The 18742-nt window shown below is 49.5% G+C and overlaps 1 protein-coding gene across 2 annotated transcripts; it reads left to right on the forward strand.

Annotated features, from left to right (window-relative positions):
• Window positions 1-104: 104 nt before the first annotated feature.
• LOC130369733 (transcription factor MafG-like) lies at window positions 105-13269 on the forward strand. 2 transcript variants are annotated; one of them, XM_056575239.1, is made up of 3 exons: window positions 105-817; window positions 12294-12368; window positions 12823-13269. In XM_056575239.1, the coding sequence occupies exons 2-3, from the start codon at window positions 12333-12335 to the stop codon at window positions 13267-13269; spliced, it is 483 nt and encodes a 160-aa protein (XP_056431214.1). In that variant the 5' UTR covers window positions 105-817; window positions 12294-12332. The 2 variants fall into 2 exon arrangements, with proteins under 2 accessions (XP_056431214.1, XP_056431224.1); XM_056575249.1 differs by lacking the exon at window positions 105-817 and adding an exon at window positions 901-1469.
• Window positions 13270-18742: the final 5473 nt, after the last annotated feature.

Raw genomic sequence — 18742 nt, forward strand, 5'->3', positions numbered from 1 at the left:
TTATATATATATATATTTGTTTTTTTTGTTTTTTTATTGATTTTTCATCAGAACCTTTGGTTTAAAACATACAATAATAATCGCACCGACTATATATATATATATATATATCTCATTATAGTTGGATTCTCTAGCCTCTAAGACAATGGATTTTGCTGACTTGTTTCTATTTATAGCTTAAGGCTTACATGGGCATGTCCAGATAGCGTTCACCGAGCCCAAGGGTCTGGGGAAATGCCAAGTGTCACATTAACACATTCCGATCATACTCCCATTCAGTTCCCTGCGTTAACATAAGCATCTAATTTATTAGTTTTTATTGCAATGTTTTATGTTGAGATGAGAATAAACACGGAGACAACATCTTGGTAATTTTTTTATTTTATTTTTACTTAATTAACCTCCACGTATAATGTTGCCGTCTTGTCCTGGTATCGTGTGATGACTAAATGAGAAACCAGGAGATTGGCGTCTTTCCCTCAAAAAAAGAGGTGCTCAACACGCATTGAACCCATGTAAACCATCACACGGGGCGATACTTTGTAATAATGTGTCGATGTGGGACCACATTAGGTGACTTTTTAATATCTTCCCGTGTGGAAAAATATCACTCATGAATGGAGACACGTGACCAAACATCATGACGCCTGGCTCCAACACAAGGGGAAAAGAGAATCAACAAGAAGCGCACCAGCGGTGGCTCAAGTCTACTTCTCGGGCAGACCCAATTTAAAGACCTGATGTTAAATGTCCAGTCCGCCGCGTGATCATATTTAGGACGCATCACCGCTGACCTGCCATCCCCGACCCGACCTAGGTGAGTTGTGTGTGTGTATAACGTGGAATCGTTTGACATTTGTGATGTTATGCTGAGCGTGCACGCCTTTACCTCGGCACTGACAGGCGCGAGCACTCTCCTCGCGCTGCCGGAGCTTGCCGTGACTAGCCGTCCTCGCGCCCCTCCAGCTACGGGCGAGGGGGGCTCGCTCTGCCGGTGCTGGCTGTGGCTAGCGCGAGCTAGCTTGTGATGTTACCACGCTGAGATAGCAGCCAATATTTCCACCGCCTGTTCCGGCGCGGTTATACAGCCAGTGTATCCACTGACTGTGCGCGTCTATGAAAGACAATGCACTGTTCACATGTGAAATTGTGTTCGTTTTCAAATGACGATGTTTCTTTTGAATATCGCGACAGTGTCATGTTTTATTGCAAGACGCTGAGCGCAGGGATTTTCCTTCCGCGCTTGTTTTGTGCACGGGAGCTTTTGGCCGACTCTCACGAGCGATACATATTGGAACGTGGAGGGTCGTGTCGGCGCGTGCAATGTGCGAGTCGCGTGTAGTAAGATTGCCATTTTGATAAGTCGGCGTGCCCGGAGTGTTTGCTTTGGTGTTCTGTGATCTGGCAACTCACACACATTATCAGAGCTGCTCAAACCTGCTGCTTCATCGCTCTAGGAAGACCGCCAGGTTGGTTTCGGAATTTCTCATGACATTTATCAAGGATGTGTGTGTGTGTGTGTGTGTGTGTGTGTGTGTGTGTTTGTCTCTGTGAGTGTGTGTGTGTGTGTGTGTGTGTGTGTGTGATTGATGATATGGACAGGTCGGGTTTCGTGGGAGGATTCAAGTGCGTGTGAGGATGGCTTATTTTAAAACAGAAGACTACAAATCCTAAATTCGACAGCGGCGTTGTTGTTTTTCTTTGGTTCACCTGGAGCGGAAATTCGTTGAGCGGCTCCTGAGACGCCCACAATGGACCAGCGCCGAGACGAACCGACATAGTGTCATATCGTTAATTGGCATTTGTTGTTGTGTTGTATCGTGCAATCTGCACGCATAACACGGAGCGTTTCCTCCATGCTGAATCACTACAGCATTGCATTCAGACGTTTGGAGAATTCACCCCGAAACAGAGCATCAGCGCCACCGGACAAAAGGTCTGCGCGGTGGATAAGCATCTGTGTTTCCCCCCCACTCTACCCTAATCTGGGAGCTGGATTGACGTGATATGGATTCGAAAGCCCAATGGATGTCAAGTTATGAGCGTCGAGTGATGACTATCACACATTTATCCGCTTCCTCAGCATTCACCCTGCGCGTTTACATCGCGTCTCTTCGTTGTCAGGGTGTCTCTCGCGCACACAGTGCTGACTAGTCACTTGCGATGTGACATCCCTTTATTATAATAATGCGTTATATGCAGGATTTTCGTCTTTTATAAATTGTTACAGATGGCCTTGTGTTCCAGAGGATAAATCACCGTCTCCACACATGCATGGGTTCAGATGGTGGCACCAAAGTGTTTAAGCTGTGTGTCATATACGTGTTGAATTTAGGAGACTATGATAATGAGTCAATTTAAATAACAAATGCAATTATTCTCTTGTATGGTTATAATGGGTACAACAGATACCATTTATTTTCTTGCAATATGGTCATGGTGTTTATATCGGACATGCCGATTATATTGGCCTGGGGTCTTTAGAATGCACGTTTAGGGTCAAGTGATTTATCCATCGGAAAACGTGTGCTCGATTCGAAAAGAGAAACGCCCTCTGAAGAGTCTTTAAGTTTTATCAGCGGGGATAACAACCGAGCCCGGTCTCCTCCTCTTGCTCCGATACTCATCTGGTTTCATCATCCGTTTTCACACAGGCGAGGGAATCCAGGCCTGTTGGGCTGGCAGGCCGGCCTCTCCTCGCATCCCAAGCCCGGCTTTGCAACAAAGCGTAATGCCTGCCTGTCTTTGCCTTTTTCGCTGCAGGTAATGAGAATAGATGACGGACTCTAGGAGAGAGGAGGAGGGGGTGAGAGTTAGGGTGGAGGTGGTGGTGGTGAGGCTAGATGCAGGGTGTGGTGGTGGTGGTGGAGATCAGCGTTTGGATTTACGGTCATTGGTATGGAGCCGGATAAAGCGGATATAAAAAATAAAGGTTTCAACCCCATAGGCACTCCTGTCCGGCCCTCAGCGGTATTGCGCGCGATGGGCCGCATGTCTCCTCTTGCACGCCTTGGTGGAGGAGGAGGAGAGGATATGGGATTGTTGATGAAACACCAGGCAAGAACACGCGTGCATGCACACATCCGCACGCACACACCCGAACGCACACACCCGCACGCACGCACGCACGCACACACCACAATCTGTAGTGTGGTTTGGTCCCCGTCCGGCTACCCGGTCTGCATCCCGCCTTATTGGGGAGTAGTTATGCTTATTCAGGACAATTAACCGCCGCAAGATGGGAACATGAGTGGGGTTTGTTCACAAAAGTGCTGCTTAAGCTGCCGCGGGGGGGGGGGGCAGAGCAAAATGTGCGAGGGGATGGGAGGGGAGGGTAAAAAAAGATCAATATAGGCTAGTATATTCTTTTTTCTTTTTTTCTCTCTTTCAATGACGAGGAAATGTTGGTGATGAAACCGACTGCAAGGAGAGCGCGCACATTAGGATTGCTTAGCATTGCAGTGTCTGCTGCTGCACCCTTACCCCGAGTGACGCTTTCATGAAGACGCTGCCAGATAAAGCAGTTTGTTGTGGTTTGCTATATTCCTCCTCTTATGTTTGAGTTTGGTTTGTTGCTCGTCCTATCCTCGTGGGATTACGATTGTTCACAGGAAGGCAGTTTCGAATGCACGAAGGGCGTTTGTGATCACACACGCAGACATGGTGATTCAATGTTTGTCGATTGTTTATCTTGCTTATTTTTTGACGCAACTGTTACGCCTCGGTTGAATTCACTGTCGAGGACTAGGAGTCGAAGTTGGGCGGGTCAGAGAAAATTTGAATTTGCTTCGAGGCCATTAAGTGATGCAGACATGGCTGTCGCTATAGTTGGTTGTTATTTGATGCCAGACAGACAGACAGACAGACAGACAGACAGACAGACAGACAGACAGACAGACAGACAGACAGACAGACAGACAGACAGACAGAGAACTTGTGGCTCATATACATGACCACATGTGGCTGGTGCTTGGTTTTAGTTCCCTGCATCGATGTGTATTTACTTAGTGTGTCATGTGACTTTGGCAGAGGTCACAGCACGCTGGGTTTGACCTACGATGGTGAGTCCGGGATGGCCACCTTCAAGAGCTTTACTGTTAGTGATATTCACCTGAGCAACGAAAGACTAAAGAAGTAATATTGGAGAGAACCTTTTCAGTAAAAAACACAGCATCTTCCCATTCAGTTTGTCCAACACCCACTGCTCACCAATGTAAAAACACACCGGCTATTTGTTTCTCGCTGTGAAACGGTAGGCCAACGATTATTCTTGTATTTTTAAAACCAAAGGTCCTAATGTGCGGGTAAAATCAATGGTGGTTTGAAAATATATTTTATTCACAAGAATTGGAGCGGGTGGGGGGGGGGAGGATGAGGAGGACAGCCGTAGTTTGACCCACACCCTCCACACGCTCGGGTCAATGGTTGGTGCATGCAGGCTGTTTAGTTAAACTCCTGGAGGTTAAGCCGGTGTGTGGGTTGTCTTCAACCCCGGTGCGGTGCTGATGCATCTAGAGCCGTCTCTATTCCCTTTTAATGAAGTCCTCCAGGCAGGAGTGTGTGGAAGGCCAGTGGAGTCTCTACGTCCCTCCCTGCTCACTGCTTCGATTAACACAGCACTCATTTCAGTGAGCCGCCATCGTTAGGAAATGGACTCCTCGTTGAAAGGTTTTTTTTTTTTCCGGATGAGGAGCATCGCGGAACAAGTGCATTTACAAAATTGGCTTTACACGATTAGAAGCTTCAGTGTTTAGCCCACTCAACTGTTGTTTATTTGGAAAAACAACTGGACGTTATCCATAAAGGTGCGGCCACACCAGACGCGTATCTCGCGTACTTCGCGTCTCAAATCGCCATTTTCTCCATAGGGAACCATTGGTTTAATACGCGTATTACGCGTATTACGCGTATTAAGCGTATAAGCAACATTGTACGCGCGTATAGCGCGTATGTGGCGCGTATATTTACGCGCAATACGCGCTATACGCGCGTATATCGCGTATATCGCGTACATTTCAAGAGTTCAAAAAATTGAACTTTTTACGCGAAGTACGCGAGATACGCGTCTGACGATTGCCGCCTTGCCCAATCAGCGTTGAGCTTGACCCGACGTCACTGGCAGAGAGTAGTGAGCTTGGACAGAAGCATACGGCCGACATTTTTCTTTATTCTGTGTGGAAATAGTAACATAGTTACGCCATTAAATGCTTTTATGGAAACATTTCTAGCGAGAAATGTGCATTTTACTTTCATAATGTTCGCTCGGTGAATGTGAAGGATGTTTGGTTTGATAGTTATGACGAAGAGGGAACGCTCCGTTCACTTGCATGGACAGAGTCTCTGGTTACTAAGCAACCTCAACGTCTTGGCGGACTATATATCTGCTGATCAACACTACGAATGCTGGAAACACACCAGACACACCATGTGAAGTTATTTAACCCGATTATTGTTATTTATATCCGAGATTATTTAATCTAACCCGATCTAAACTCTATCACCCAAACACGGCGGCGTTTGGGTTTCCTACCTCGGACTCCAGCGCAGCTTATCCTGGGGCAACACACACACACACACACACACCCAAGTGTTGGAGCCTTTACCGTGGGGAGCCTCATCCTGGGGCAAGACACACACACACACACACAGCCACGGCCGACAACTTTCTTTATTCTGGGTGGAAATAGTAACATAACATAACATTTGGTTTGATAGTTATGACGAAGAGGGAACGCTCCGTTCACTTGCATGGACATTGGACTCATCTAGGCGAGTGACGTATGCGCGTATGGCGCGTATTGCGCGTATGTGACCATTTTTGACACAAAATGGTCAAGCAACATTTTACGCGCGTATCTCGCGTAAAAAGTACGCGAGATACGCGTCTGGTGTGGCCGCACCTTAAGGCGCAGATATAAATAAAAGGCATAGTAGGCCTACAGGCTGCATTAAGTGGGTGCATTTTTAGATGTCCGGTGCGATGTATCACGCTGTCGAACTAATGACCAAGAAATGTATCCCTTTTTCCTCATAAAGCCAAAATCTTCCGTGCTTTACCGGATCTTATAAACAGTTTTCCACCTGCCAATCGGACTCGCCCGTCTAACAGCTGTGAGCTGAGACAATACGTTGCGTTATGACTCGTGTCATGAGCGGAGCCTGTCTGTGTTTCTCACTCCGTTGACAGCGCCGCTGAAATCCAGGCACAACATCGCTTCTCAAGTTGAGCGGTTGAAAGCTGAATGTGTATTTTTTTCTTTTTCCTTTCCTCTTCCCCCTGCTTCTTTTTTGTCACTCTTATTTCACGCTCTGAATACTTAGTAGTTAATAGCTTCTCTTCTCCCCGGCGTGCACACTCACTGTCTCTCTCACACACGCGCGCACACACCCCGCCGACACATTGCATGCTCCACACATACGCCCCCCCCCCCCCCTCTATTCCACTATTCCCACTTCCTGTTCCATCAGGTACCAGACTTTTAATTTGCCTTTAAATGCATCCCCCCCCCTCCCCCCCTCCTGCCCTACCTCCACAAGTGATGTGCCTGATAATGGACTTGACTCCACCGAAGTGCAGGGATGATTAGGTCTGAATATCTGCATGTTATTTTCTTTCCCACTTGGCCCGTGAGTACTAAGGGAGCGTGGTGGACCTCGGGGGTCAGACGGCGGGGGCCCGACCATGAGTGAACCGTCAGAGTCTAGTAGGGGAACAGATGGGAAGTCGGGCGGACCTCAGCTCGGCCAATTTGGGCGGGAAAGTAGAGAACGGTTAACAGGAAGGACGGGGAGACTTTCTGAAGGCAAGGCGACGGCGGGTGATGCTTTTGACTTCTCGTCGCTCTGGTCTTTATCATCCTGATGATTAAGCATCCTAATCTGAATCACCGCTGTTCCCTAAACAACATCTAGTTCCGTCCGGCTTCCTTTCATTCTCAAGTGGAGGAGAATACAAAAGAGACGTACAATGAAAGAATGCGTACACAGCACAGTGTGTCGGGCCTGAGACGATGAGCAGCTTCCCCAACTAACCGGGAGTTAAATCCTTTTGAGGTTTAAAGCTGGGGTAGGCAATTTGAGGAAACCCAGCCAGAGTCAGCTAGTTTCTGAAAGTATCCAACCGAAAAAATCCCTCCCTTAAGGCCTGCCTCTGACGCCTCTCCCCCGAAACAAATGCTATTGCTAAAGCTCTAGTGCTCAAGCGCTATAGCTTCAGCGGTATGTCCGCCTATAGCCTTGTGGAAGAGTCCGGTTAAGCGCAATGAGTCCAAGAGCGCAGGAAGATCACAGATTTATATATTTGTCAGTGATTTATCGATTGCAATCTGGATCAAAAGAGAATCGACGCAAACGAGACAAAAAATGCTTCTAAAATGATTTCCCTCGCCCTTCATCTAACGCTGTAACCGGAAAACATACCCTCACTGACGCCTCCTTGAGATCCATCCCAGCCCTCGTATTACTGATGGCCGCGGTACGTGACTCTGGGCCTGCCGTACTCAGCATTCAGCCGGGGAGCTTCCTGCCATCGTGGCGTGCTCACGGTGTGCCTGTTCACATCAGTGTTGGCCGCCCCTGCCCGGTTCGGTATTCCTTCATTACCGCCCGGCCAGCCGCAGCCCTCCTCTGCAATTGGAAATGACAAGTTAAGTGTGTTTTCCCTGCAAAAAGATGAAGTGGAGTTATGGTACTGTGTTTGTGTTTGTGTGTGTGTGCGTGCGTGTGTTTGGTTGTTATTTTTGTGGTGCCGTAAAGCCCTGTGCCACCTGTCTGTTTCCCAACCCCCCCACCCCTCCTCCCGTACATGTTTTGTGCATTCAGAGCAGATATTGGGCGGGGCTTTAATGTAAATGGTAGTGTGTGTGTGTTTGGGTGTGTGTTTGGGTGTGTGTTTGTGCGTGGGTGCTCTCGTGCTCCTGCTAATCTTGTTACCCCGCTGTCAAGTGGCCCTAGCCTGTGAGAGAGGGTAGTGTGTGAGACGGAGAGCGCCTCACACACTACCCTTCCTCGTACCCCTTTACCCCGTACCTCCATGTCCTGGTAGTCATGGGGGGTGGGGGCACCACCATCAGATGGTGGAGGTGGTGGTGGTTGTGATGGTGGTAGGGCTGGTATCGGTACAACGTAGATATTCCGGAGGGGACACGGTGTGTTACTCTCCGGTCCCTCAAACCAAGAGACCCCTGGCTAATGGCGTCCCCCACCCCTGTGGCCCCTGGCCGCCGATCGGCCCCCGGCCATGCGATGCCATGTGACACCCGCCCAAGGCCGGACCATTCACGCCACCACCGGATTTTGGGAGGAGGAGGAGGAGGAGGAAGAGGTGGTGGTATCGGGGATGGTGCGTTTGGAGCCGGGATTCGGAGCGTTTTAAAAGTTGTCCGCGTTGCTCTCGTCGCGTTAGTTCAACTTCACGGCGCTCTAATTGGCACCTTGGTTCGCGGCCCATGCTGAGATCAGGTGTTTTTCTTCTCTTTCAACCTGTTCTCGAGCTCTTCCGAATGTGTTGAGCGGGCATTTTTCACAAGGCTGTTCTCTCTCTCTCTCTCTCTCTCTCTCTCTCTCTCTCTCTCTCTCTCTCTCTCTCTCTCTCTCTCTCTCTCTCTCTCTCTCTCTCTCTCTCTCTCTCTCTCTCTCTCTCTCTCTCTCTCTCTCTCTCTCTCTCTCTCTCTCTCTCTCTCTCTCTCTCTCTCTCTCTCTCTCTCTCTCTCTCTCTCTCTCTCTCTCTCTCTCTTCCCCCCCCCTCCCTCTCCTGTTCCCTGGCCGACCCCTCAGTGTTTCCTGTGGGCGGGACGTCTCTGCTTTAACAGCCTTCCACTCTGATTGGTCAGCGTTTTGTGGCCGATTGTAAAGGAACGGGGAGGCCACCGCCCGCCTCCCAGAGACGCATCAGCGGGCTCCGTGCCCCCTTGCCTCAGCCCTGCCCCCCTCCTCACCCACCCTGCCTGGATCCCCCACCCACTCAGAGAACCAGGGCTTGTTAACGGGGGAAAGGTGTTTGTCCGCCGAGGGAGGAGTAAGCGCTACACTTTGACCTCTGGTGTGGCAGTTTGTTCATTTATTTATTTTTTATTTCAAGGGTGAACCTGTCGAGTGTGCAAGGGCACTCTCTCCACCTATAGCTGCCGCTGTGACTACTGGGCACTGCTACTGGTCCACACCACAGTCTGGCTGTGTTGTTTACCTGGAGTGAGATTCATGCTGAAGTCGCAGTGTTGGCTTTTGGGGACAAAGTGTGTTGTGCGTGGGTGCATGCATGCGTGTGTTTGTGTGTCTTTGACTGTCTGTCTGCGACTGAGTGCATTTATTTGTGTGTGTGTGTGTGTGTGTGTGTGTGTGTGTGTCTCCGACCGTGTGTTTGCATCGCAGTGTGTGTGTGTGTGCGTTTGTTTCTCCGACTGTGTATGTGTGTGTGTCTTCGACTGTGTATGTGTGTGTCTGAGAGATTACGAGGTCGGATGCCTGCTTGGCAGTGGGAGCAGCTGTTTGTGTGTGGGTGTGTGTCTGTGTGTGTGTGTGCCCGTGTGTGTGTGTGTGTGCCCGTGTTGTGCTGTCATCCCCTGTCAATGAACGGCAGTCATCTGTTGGCACGCCGAGCAGAAGGGAGCTGAATAAGGTTGGGGTCCTTGCTCTCCTCCTCCTCCTCCTCCTCCTCCTCCTCTTCCTCCCTCCACTCTCCGTACCACAGGCTGATCCTCTGTGTCTCTCCCAGCCCCTCCAGCCTGGATCACAGCCGTCCTCCCCCAGCCCGTCTCCCACCAGGCTGCCGTACGGTGGACGACGCGGGGCCTCGTCTGCCGCCGGCTGGCTCCGGCCGCGGCTGTGGCCCAACAGAGCATGTGTGTTTGGCGGGCGGCGGGCTCTGGCTGGTCTATTTTCTCCTCCCCTGCCCGGTGGCTATTAGCGGAGAGTTGTTTCCTGTCTATTTGTCCTGTGTCAGTGCATCATCGCCCGCGCCATTATCCCATTATGCTCTGCAATCTGCGGTCCAAATGCTTACTGGAAAAACTGGAAACAGTGGAAATGAGTCACGGCCACCGGCTGCAGCCGCCACAGCGGCCGGGTAACGCGAGGTGTTACGGTCAGCCCTGCTATTCATAGCTGGGGGGGAGGGGGGGAGGGGGGGGTGGGGGGCAAACGTGGAGATGAAAATATCGAGCACAGAAGAAAAGCCAACACGAAGGATCCGCCCTGAGAAGGAAGGGCGACGCTGTTTTGGTTGTGGGCTGGGCCGTCCAAACAGGTCTCTGGACTCTCTCTCTCTCTCTCTCTCTCTCTCTCTCTCTCTCTCTCTCTCTCTCTCTCTCTCTCTCTCTCTCTCTCTCTCTCTCTCTCTCTCTCTCTCTCTCTCTCTCTCTCTCTCTCTCTCTCTCGCACGCCCCTCGGCATGGAGGGGCGTGCGAGAGAGAGAGAGAGACCAGAGGGCTGTTTGGGAAGGACCGCAGCATCAGTGATGCAAGTCACAACCTGAGCCATCGTGTCGCCTCCCCTCCCATCTCCCCCCCCCCCCCCCCTGCGATGGAGTTGTAATCGGGTCACTCTTAACAAGCCCCTCTCTCTGCCCCCGCATGGCCCAGGGGTGACGGTACCCGCACCTGCAGCCCCCCTTCCACGTTGCCATGGTGATGTCCTCGGCCGTCGCCGTGCACTTCGGGATGGGTGAGGGGGGGAGGGGTTGAGGGGGGGGGGGGGGGAGTCACCTGTGGTCTGGTGTCACGCATCACGGCGCGCGGTCATAAAGAACCGACTTGCCAACAGACTTGTTAGTCGCGGTAGGGTCGGCCCGCTCAGCTGACATCCTGGGGTCCCCGGTTCGATTCCCTCCAACGTCGGTGACCTCCCTGTGGGCATCCTCGAGCAGGATGCCCTATCCCCTGATGGCGGTCGTCTCAGGTCACTGCAGGTCCCTCTGGAGGAAAAGTACCTACTCAGTGACTAGCCAACGGGTTGTTTATGTTTAGGTGTTGAGAGGATCCTAAGGCGTTCGTTTACTCACACACACACACACACACACACACAGACACACAGACACACACACACACAGACACACACAGACACACACACACACACACACGGTGTAATTCAGCTTACCGAGGCAATGTGTTGGGACTGCGGTGGTGCGTGCCGGTGGAGCTGACACAGCAGTTCCTCGGTGTGTGTGTGTGTGTGTGGGGGTTAATACACTTTGAAGAGGCAGTGCACCCCATTTATTCGTCTTTGTATGTCTTCACTTTCTACTAAGCTGTCGGCCCATCTCTCAGCCAGAACGCATGTTGTCAGCGTTTGTTTCGCTCATGATTAAAGCCATGATATAGGCCTCTTGTTTGGTGTGCAGTAGGTCAAACCGTGCGGAGGTTAAGAAAACGTGAATTATAGTTGATAACGGCTCAGTCCCAAACAAGGTCGTCTGTACATAAAGAAGCAATGGCGCCTCATTGCCTCCCAGAGCGAATCAATGCTCTCTAAATGCCTTAATGTGTACTCATAAGGATATGTCACGAAGCACGGTGGAGAAGTTGTCTGTAAATACCTCGCGGGTACTGCGTTTGTTTGTTTTTACCCCCCTGTCGCATGGAAGTGACGATTCCGTCGACCAATCAACGGACGGTGCTTGTAGTAGCGCCACCTTTTCGGCACCCTTTCAGATCGCGTGGTACCCCAACAGAGGAGTACCGGAAGTAGGAGCGGCTGAGAGTGCCTCAGCGCCGCTCATTCTGGGAGGGGGGAAGAGGAAGAAGGCGGTAAGAAGGAAACGCAACAGGATCGTCGTTGTTCTCCAAGAGAGATCTTGGGGAAGCGCTTCAGTCGCTGAGGGCTGTTGGCCTCGCTGGTCACACCCGTGGTCCCCTTCTCTGCATCCCGCCAGCCAGCGTTTTAGGTTCCTGCCTCTCCTCGATTCAAAGCTTACTGGGCTGTGTAACATGATCCCCCCCCCCCCTCAACCTAACCTGAGCTGCACTGGGGGGCAGACTGCCACCAGAGCTATTTTGGGGAGTCTGATAAATGGGGTGGGGGGGGGGGGGCTGGTAATGGCCGCTGACCTCATGCGACAGCCATGGAGCGCGTACAACAGTTGGCAACAAACCTGGAAGGATGTCTTGAGTCCTTGACCCAGTTTACCAGACGGCCTCGCGTTCCCTCCCGCTCGCTCACTCTCTCGCTCTCCCCGAAATCGGTGATTCTTAAAATTTGGAGTAGAGCAAGAGAAGATTACTGTTGTATTGTGTGCTACTTGTCTTGAGGTAAATTTCTTTTTTTTTTCTTTTTAATATTTGTCCTTTTGTTGTCCACAGACCAGACGGCAGAGTGTTTTTAAAACCTGCTCTCGGGGCATGACTACTGCAAACAAGGGAAATAAAGCCCTGAAGGTAAAGAACACACCCACTCCTCTCCCCCCTGCACAGAACCCACACCGCCATGTGGAGACATGAGGGGCCGACATTAGGATGCTCAATTCTAAACTGTGTGTGTGTGTCTGCACGTGTGTGTGTGTGTTTGTGTGTGTGTGCACACTTGTGCATGTGTGTGTGCGTGTGTTTGTGTGTGTGTGTGTTCGTGCATTTGTGTGTGCACATGTGTGTGCACGCATCTGCACTTGTGTGTATCTGCACTTGTGTGTGTGTGTCCGTGCACATGTGTGTATCCGTGTCCATGTGTGTGTGTGTGTCTGCACTTGAGTGTGTGTGTGTGTCCGTGTACATGTGTGTATCCGTGTACATGTGTGTGTGTGTGTCTGCACGCGCGTGTGTGTGTGCGTGCGTGCGTGCGTGCGTGCGTGCGTGGCCACTTTGCGCGTCCCTTCCCCGCCCCCCGTCCGTGCAGGTGAAGCGGGAGCCCGGGGAGAATGGCACCACGCTGACGGACGACGAGCTGGTGAGCATGTCAGTGCGGGAGCTGAACCAGCACCTCCGCGGCCTCACCAAGGAGGAGATCCTGCAGCTGAAGCAGCGGCGCCGCACCCTCAAGAACCGCGGCTACGCGGCGTCCTGCCGCGTGAAGCGCGTCACCCAGAAGGAGGAGCTGGAGAGGCAGAAGGCGCTGCTGCAGCAGGAAGTGGACAAGCTGGCCTCGGAGAACGCCAGCATGCGCGCCGAGCTGGAGGCGCTGCGCTCCAAGTACGAGGCGCTGCAGAGCTTCGCCAGGACTGTGGCGCGGAGCCCCGTGACGCAGCCGGGGCCCCGGGGCCCCATGTCGACCGTCATCAGCGGGAAGGTGGGGGCCACCAGCGTCATCACCATCATCAAGTCCAAGGCGGAGGCCAGGTCGTAGTATCGGGGCGGGTGGGGGAGAGGGAGAGAGGGAGGGAGAGTGAGGGGTGGGCCTCAGTTGTGTTAAGAGTCAGTGCATCGTAGCGAGGTCGTAGCATAGCCGCCGTACGCTAATGGTTGACCGGTCTGTTTGGGTTGGGTTGCCTAAACTGAAGTTCAACTAGTTATAGTTGGTTATGGTGTCATGAAGATGGCTTTTTAACAGGTTGTCGTCGGTAATAGTGTCTACTGACGGCTTCTTCCGAAAAAAATACTGTTGAAATTATTGAGGAAACCTGGGGTAGGAGATCTCTTCTTCTTACATTGGAAGTTATATGAAATATGATGAGCTATAAGTCCTACAATAGGGTTTTAATTGGATTTACATTTCCATAAATGTATGATGTAAAACGTTTAATACCTTTTTTTGGAATTAGTACATCAGAATTTAATTCTGGATTGCAAGACTTAGATTGATCTATCAACTCCATTATTAATGGATTTGGGCCCAGCTGGAGGCGTTGAGCTCCAATCTGGGCCATTGTTAAACGTAACGGCAGGATGTGCTTTTACACATCGGAGAACATTGTCCTTGTTATGATGCACTGACTCACGTCGGCCACTCGAGTCTCGAAATCGTTGTCTCAAAATATGAACGATGCTACAGATGTCTCTCGAACAGCCTGACTAACCCAAAACTAGCAAAGTATCTGTCAAATTTGTGATTTTTGTTTGTTGTCCGTGAATCTGAAGAGATGCTTGCAACTTTGGCATTCGTTTCTGTTTTATGACAGACTTTCATGAACCTGTTGGAGACAATATGGCAGGTAGATGCAATAATATACGTATGCACTGAAAAATACAAAGAGGTCTTGCATATTAACGGTAGGTTGGAAATGTTTCAAATGAGCGTTTTTAATGGTGTTGTTTCGGAGCAGAACACCAATTAAACATGACAAGATGCTTGTCCACTATTGGAGATACCTGAATGTTATCACAAAAATATCCTCATGTTTTTTTTGGAAGCAAACTACACAAAACATTTTCCAACATAAGTTATGCTCATAGAGAAATAGATGTTCTAATGTTTTGCTTTATAAAATGTTTTTCATTTTAGTTTTTTTGTGATTGTTGCCAGGGCAGCGGAATATTTCCAAAATAACACTTACACTAGCTTTACTGTTACAATAGTTATGGTGTGCATCGTAGAAATTCCCTTTTTCTAGTTCTGTTGTTATTTCGTTTTTTGCTTTGTCCTTTTAGTGTAGATTAACGAACATTGTTTATAGAAATACAAAAAAGAAAAAAAACGCGGAAAAAAACCACATAAAAACCTGTGATATCTTTTTTGCAATTGTACCAAAAGTGGCTTACTATTGAAGTCGGATAGCTTTTCTTCTAGTGACTAGGCGCGTCCTGCGGAGCCCCCGGACCTGTAGGGGCCCCCCGTGACGCGTTGTGTGCGTGCGAGTCGGCGGTGTCGTGCACTGTATAGATGTCAACGCTTCGCTGTTTAAACCTGTACAGCTCAATCTAGGTGGTGTACACAAGGGTCGATTTGTCTTATTGCGTCGGTATTGGCATCTGTGATATCCTCTGCTTCCTAGTCGTTGGTTACCAACCATTTTGTCTGTGAGAGATTAGCGCACTAAAAACATGCAAGAGGTGGGTGGGGGGGGGGGGGTTGGGGGTTGAAATGGACTGAATTCAGCCATCAAAACAAGTTAAACGACCGCTAAGAGGCTCTTTGGGTACGTGCAGCCCAGAAGTGCAATTTATTTATTATCGTATTTTGCCGATCAGAAGTATGCACTGCACGTGCATCCCGCAGAGGGCGTCCCATGTCCGACTGAAACCCCCTTTGTGGTCTCGCGAGGCTGCTGTGGGGATCGACGCTCTGAGATTGTCATTCAGGTGTGCTCGTGTTTTATTAATGGCTTTTCTTTAATTGGCGAAGATGTCTGGACGCCCTCTGCCTCTCGACGGGGGCCGCGCGTGGGCGTGAACGAGCGCACGCACGCTGCACTGAGACTTCATTGGGAGCGTGTGCTCGTGAGAAGGGGGCTCGGTGCTCCGGTTTCGGTTTGCATGTTTGTTTATTTCCCTAAACAGAAGCCCCCCTATAGAGAAAGAGGTGCCCCCGTACCACGGGACGGCCCGGTCCTGGGGGGCGGGCTACATATGCACTATAGGCCTATGCTCCTGCTTGTTTTTTTGCTCAGGACATAATGCAACAGGTAACGCTAAAAAGGAAAAAAAACACTCAAACACAAATTTACGGATTCTAAACGAGGCCCAACGAGGTAGGGACGGCAGCTCGGTTCCTGGCATACACCGTTTATTATTATTATGTTTTGACGCGTCATGAAAGGGCTTCGATCCACGCTCGGACACACTGAAATCACAATCGGGCCGGTTTGCCATCACGGGGGTCGGTGCCGTTATGTGACGACGGCCAATCCCCGTGGCCGGCTCAGTGTCGGCCAGATGACGCCAGGCGAGGCGGTGCTTTATCGCATAAGGAGAGAGCTCTTCTGTATGTTCTCACGGTCAGCAGTCAGGCGCTTCTTTTGTTTCTCCCGAAATGGCACCAAATCAGAACCCCGTCCATGCCAGGGCCAGTCAAGTGTGTGTGTGTGTGTGTGTGTGTGTGTGTGTGTGTGTGTGTGTGTGTGTGTGTGTGTGTGTGTGTGTGTGTGTGTGTGTGTGTGTGTGTGTGTGTGTGTGTGTGTGTGTGAGGATCCTCGCTTTGTCCAGAATAATCAAGCTTAGCTCTTTCCGTTTTGACTGGTTAACTGTGGAAACTTCATGTGTACGACCAATAGCCGGGGGCCCAGTGTTGATGTTGGCGTAGTTATTGCTGTGGCGTGAGTCTTGTGGAGTGAGTGTTTTCTGTGATGTCTTTTCAGGTGTCTTTGGACAGACACAGCGACCAATATTCCTGAGAAGATGTATCGCTTTCTTTCACACACACACACACACACACACACACACACACACACACACACACACACACACACACACACACACACACACACACACACACACACACACACACACACACACACACACACACACACACACACAGGTGTATAGTATGTAGCTACAGTAGGTTATGATGACTATTGTGGGGGTGGGTGGGGAGAAAAAAAAGTGACCCTTAATATGCAACTTGGTGGGAAGGTGTGAGTAGGTGTAAGGGTAATCTATATCGTCAAAGTGACCATAGTCTGTTCTTTATTATCGCTGCAGTGTGTTTTGTAATTTTCTAGTGAAAGCGTGCGTTCTTTTATCCCACGTCCCACGCAATGTTCTCGTTCGTAGTGGCGGAAGTTTTAGAAACTTTTTAAAAAGAGGAACTACGGAAAAAGTGAGGGAAACGCTTTTCTCTCGTCCGACAGGATTCAAGGTGCAGTTATTTGATGTCCAAATCGTACCCCAGTACTCACACTATATATATGGTTTATATTTTGTGTGTAGCTCCTATAGGTCATTTCTTCATCATTAGAGCTGTTTTTGCCTGTGCGTTTGATTTTGAATTCTCGTGTTAATGTCACTCAGCAGACAGAAAATCAGTTTGTTTAATTTTTCTATTCAAAACACAAGGGCCACTTTCTGTGCTATTTTTCTTACAAGTGTGTGTTTTTTTCTGTGCTTGATTTTTTTGGGCACAACACCAGTCATTTAATGCTCTTTCCTTCATTCAAACGCCATCAATGAGATTCTTGTTTCATCGTGTGTTGAATACAGATTTTAAAATGGTGTTATTGGTCATGTTTTTGCCTCCCTTGCTTGTTTCTTTTCACAAGTGATGGAATGGGACAGGATTGCTTCCTTAGCATCACCTCTGTGGCAGTTGACCGGACTGCTTCCCATCATTGAGTTTAGCTTTGTAACCAGTTGATTGTGCAGGTTTCTCTCACTCCGTCTGTGTTAAAAAGTGAAAATCTGACTATAAAGAGAGTTGTACAATGTTGGTTATTTTTCTGTATCCGTTGTAATAAAATATTGCAGTACTTTGTATGAAAACAGACGATAGTTAATTGTAAGTATTTATAAATTAAATTATTGTACTTTTTGCAATCTGTAGATAAGTACTATGTCTTCATATATACAGTGACAACTGTGGGTTTGGCCGTGATTCTGAGGTGTCTAAGTTATTGATGTATATATTGTATGTTTGTTGATACAGTTTACTTTATTTTCTATAAGACCAATAAAAATACTTTGAAAAGGAATCCGCTGTCTTTCAAGGCCTGATGTTTGTCGTGTCCTGTGACGTCATTGACCCAGTTCGATACACGTAAAAATATCCCGACGAGAAACCTTCTTTTTTTTCTTTTACCATCCATGGTGCTTTTTCTTTCTTTTTTTTAGGAGACCGCAATCATTTCGATGGCACAATTTCTTTTTCTGTGATCCAAAAAAAGCCGTTGGGCGACCCACTTTCGCTAACCTCGGTGGACATCTTTTTTTTTTTTTTGGCCCGACACGAGTAAAACATTGGAGTCATGAAGGATGTCTAGGTGTGCCTGTCCTAGATTAAGAAGAGTAGTGAGTTGGTCCTCTCCCCCCCCCCCCCCCCTACCGCCTCTCCCCCCTGATGGGCCCTCAGAGACCCCTGTGTCTCAGCGCACCTCATCAAACATCAACCACCTCAGGAGCGCTTCGGGTCCAACACACACACACACACACACACACACACATTCCAAATCCGCATCTCACCGGGGACCGCGCAGAGACAAAGAGACAGATGGTGCGAGACAAACTCCATCTCGCTACTCTATAGTTTACATGGTGTGCGCGCACACACACACACACACACACACACACACACACACACACGCGCGCGCGCTCGTTTGGGCCAGTGGATTCTCCCTCACGTTTAAGTTCCAACCCCGACCCATGTGACCTGTGACTGAAACGCCTCCCCCTCCTCCGTTACCTGCCGAAGACGACTGGTGGGCTCTCTGAAGAGTTGATTAATTTGGTGGAGTAAGTAGGCAATCTAGGACAGCATTCTTCATTGCTACCCTCTTCTGCAGCAGGTGCCTGGCCCACTTCGCCGACCGCGCTACAATTAAAGGTTGCCAGGGCTTGCGTTTGAACCATGAAGGCTCTCTTGCCAAATGGTCGTCACGGTGATCCACTATGCTGATACCACATTCTGCTGTAATATAGGACAACACACTCTCTGCTCCACATTTGCCACCGCTGCTGTGCAAGTGAAGGAGCTGAATGCCTTATATAATCAGGTATAGACCTGCATAGAGAATAGACCAATGGGCAACTATTTACAGTAGTCCACGCAACACCCTCATTAGAAGCAGGAAGTCGTATTCATCCCGTTATGAAGCCTACGTTACTGTCCAGATATTGGAAACGATGTGATGTGATGTGTACGCATGACTGTTTTCTTCCACGAGTCAATAGCTCCCTCTGCTGGCCTGACGGTGTAAAGACTTAACGTTTCTGAAAATAATGTATTGTACCAA

This window comes from Gadus chalcogrammus, chromosome 2, assembly GCF_026213295.1.
Source record: "Gadus chalcogrammus isolate NIFS_2021 chromosome 2, NIFS_Gcha_1.0, whole genome shotgun sequence".
NCBI lineage: Eukaryota > Metazoa > Chordata > Actinopteri > Gadiformes > Gadidae > Gadus > Gadus chalcogrammus.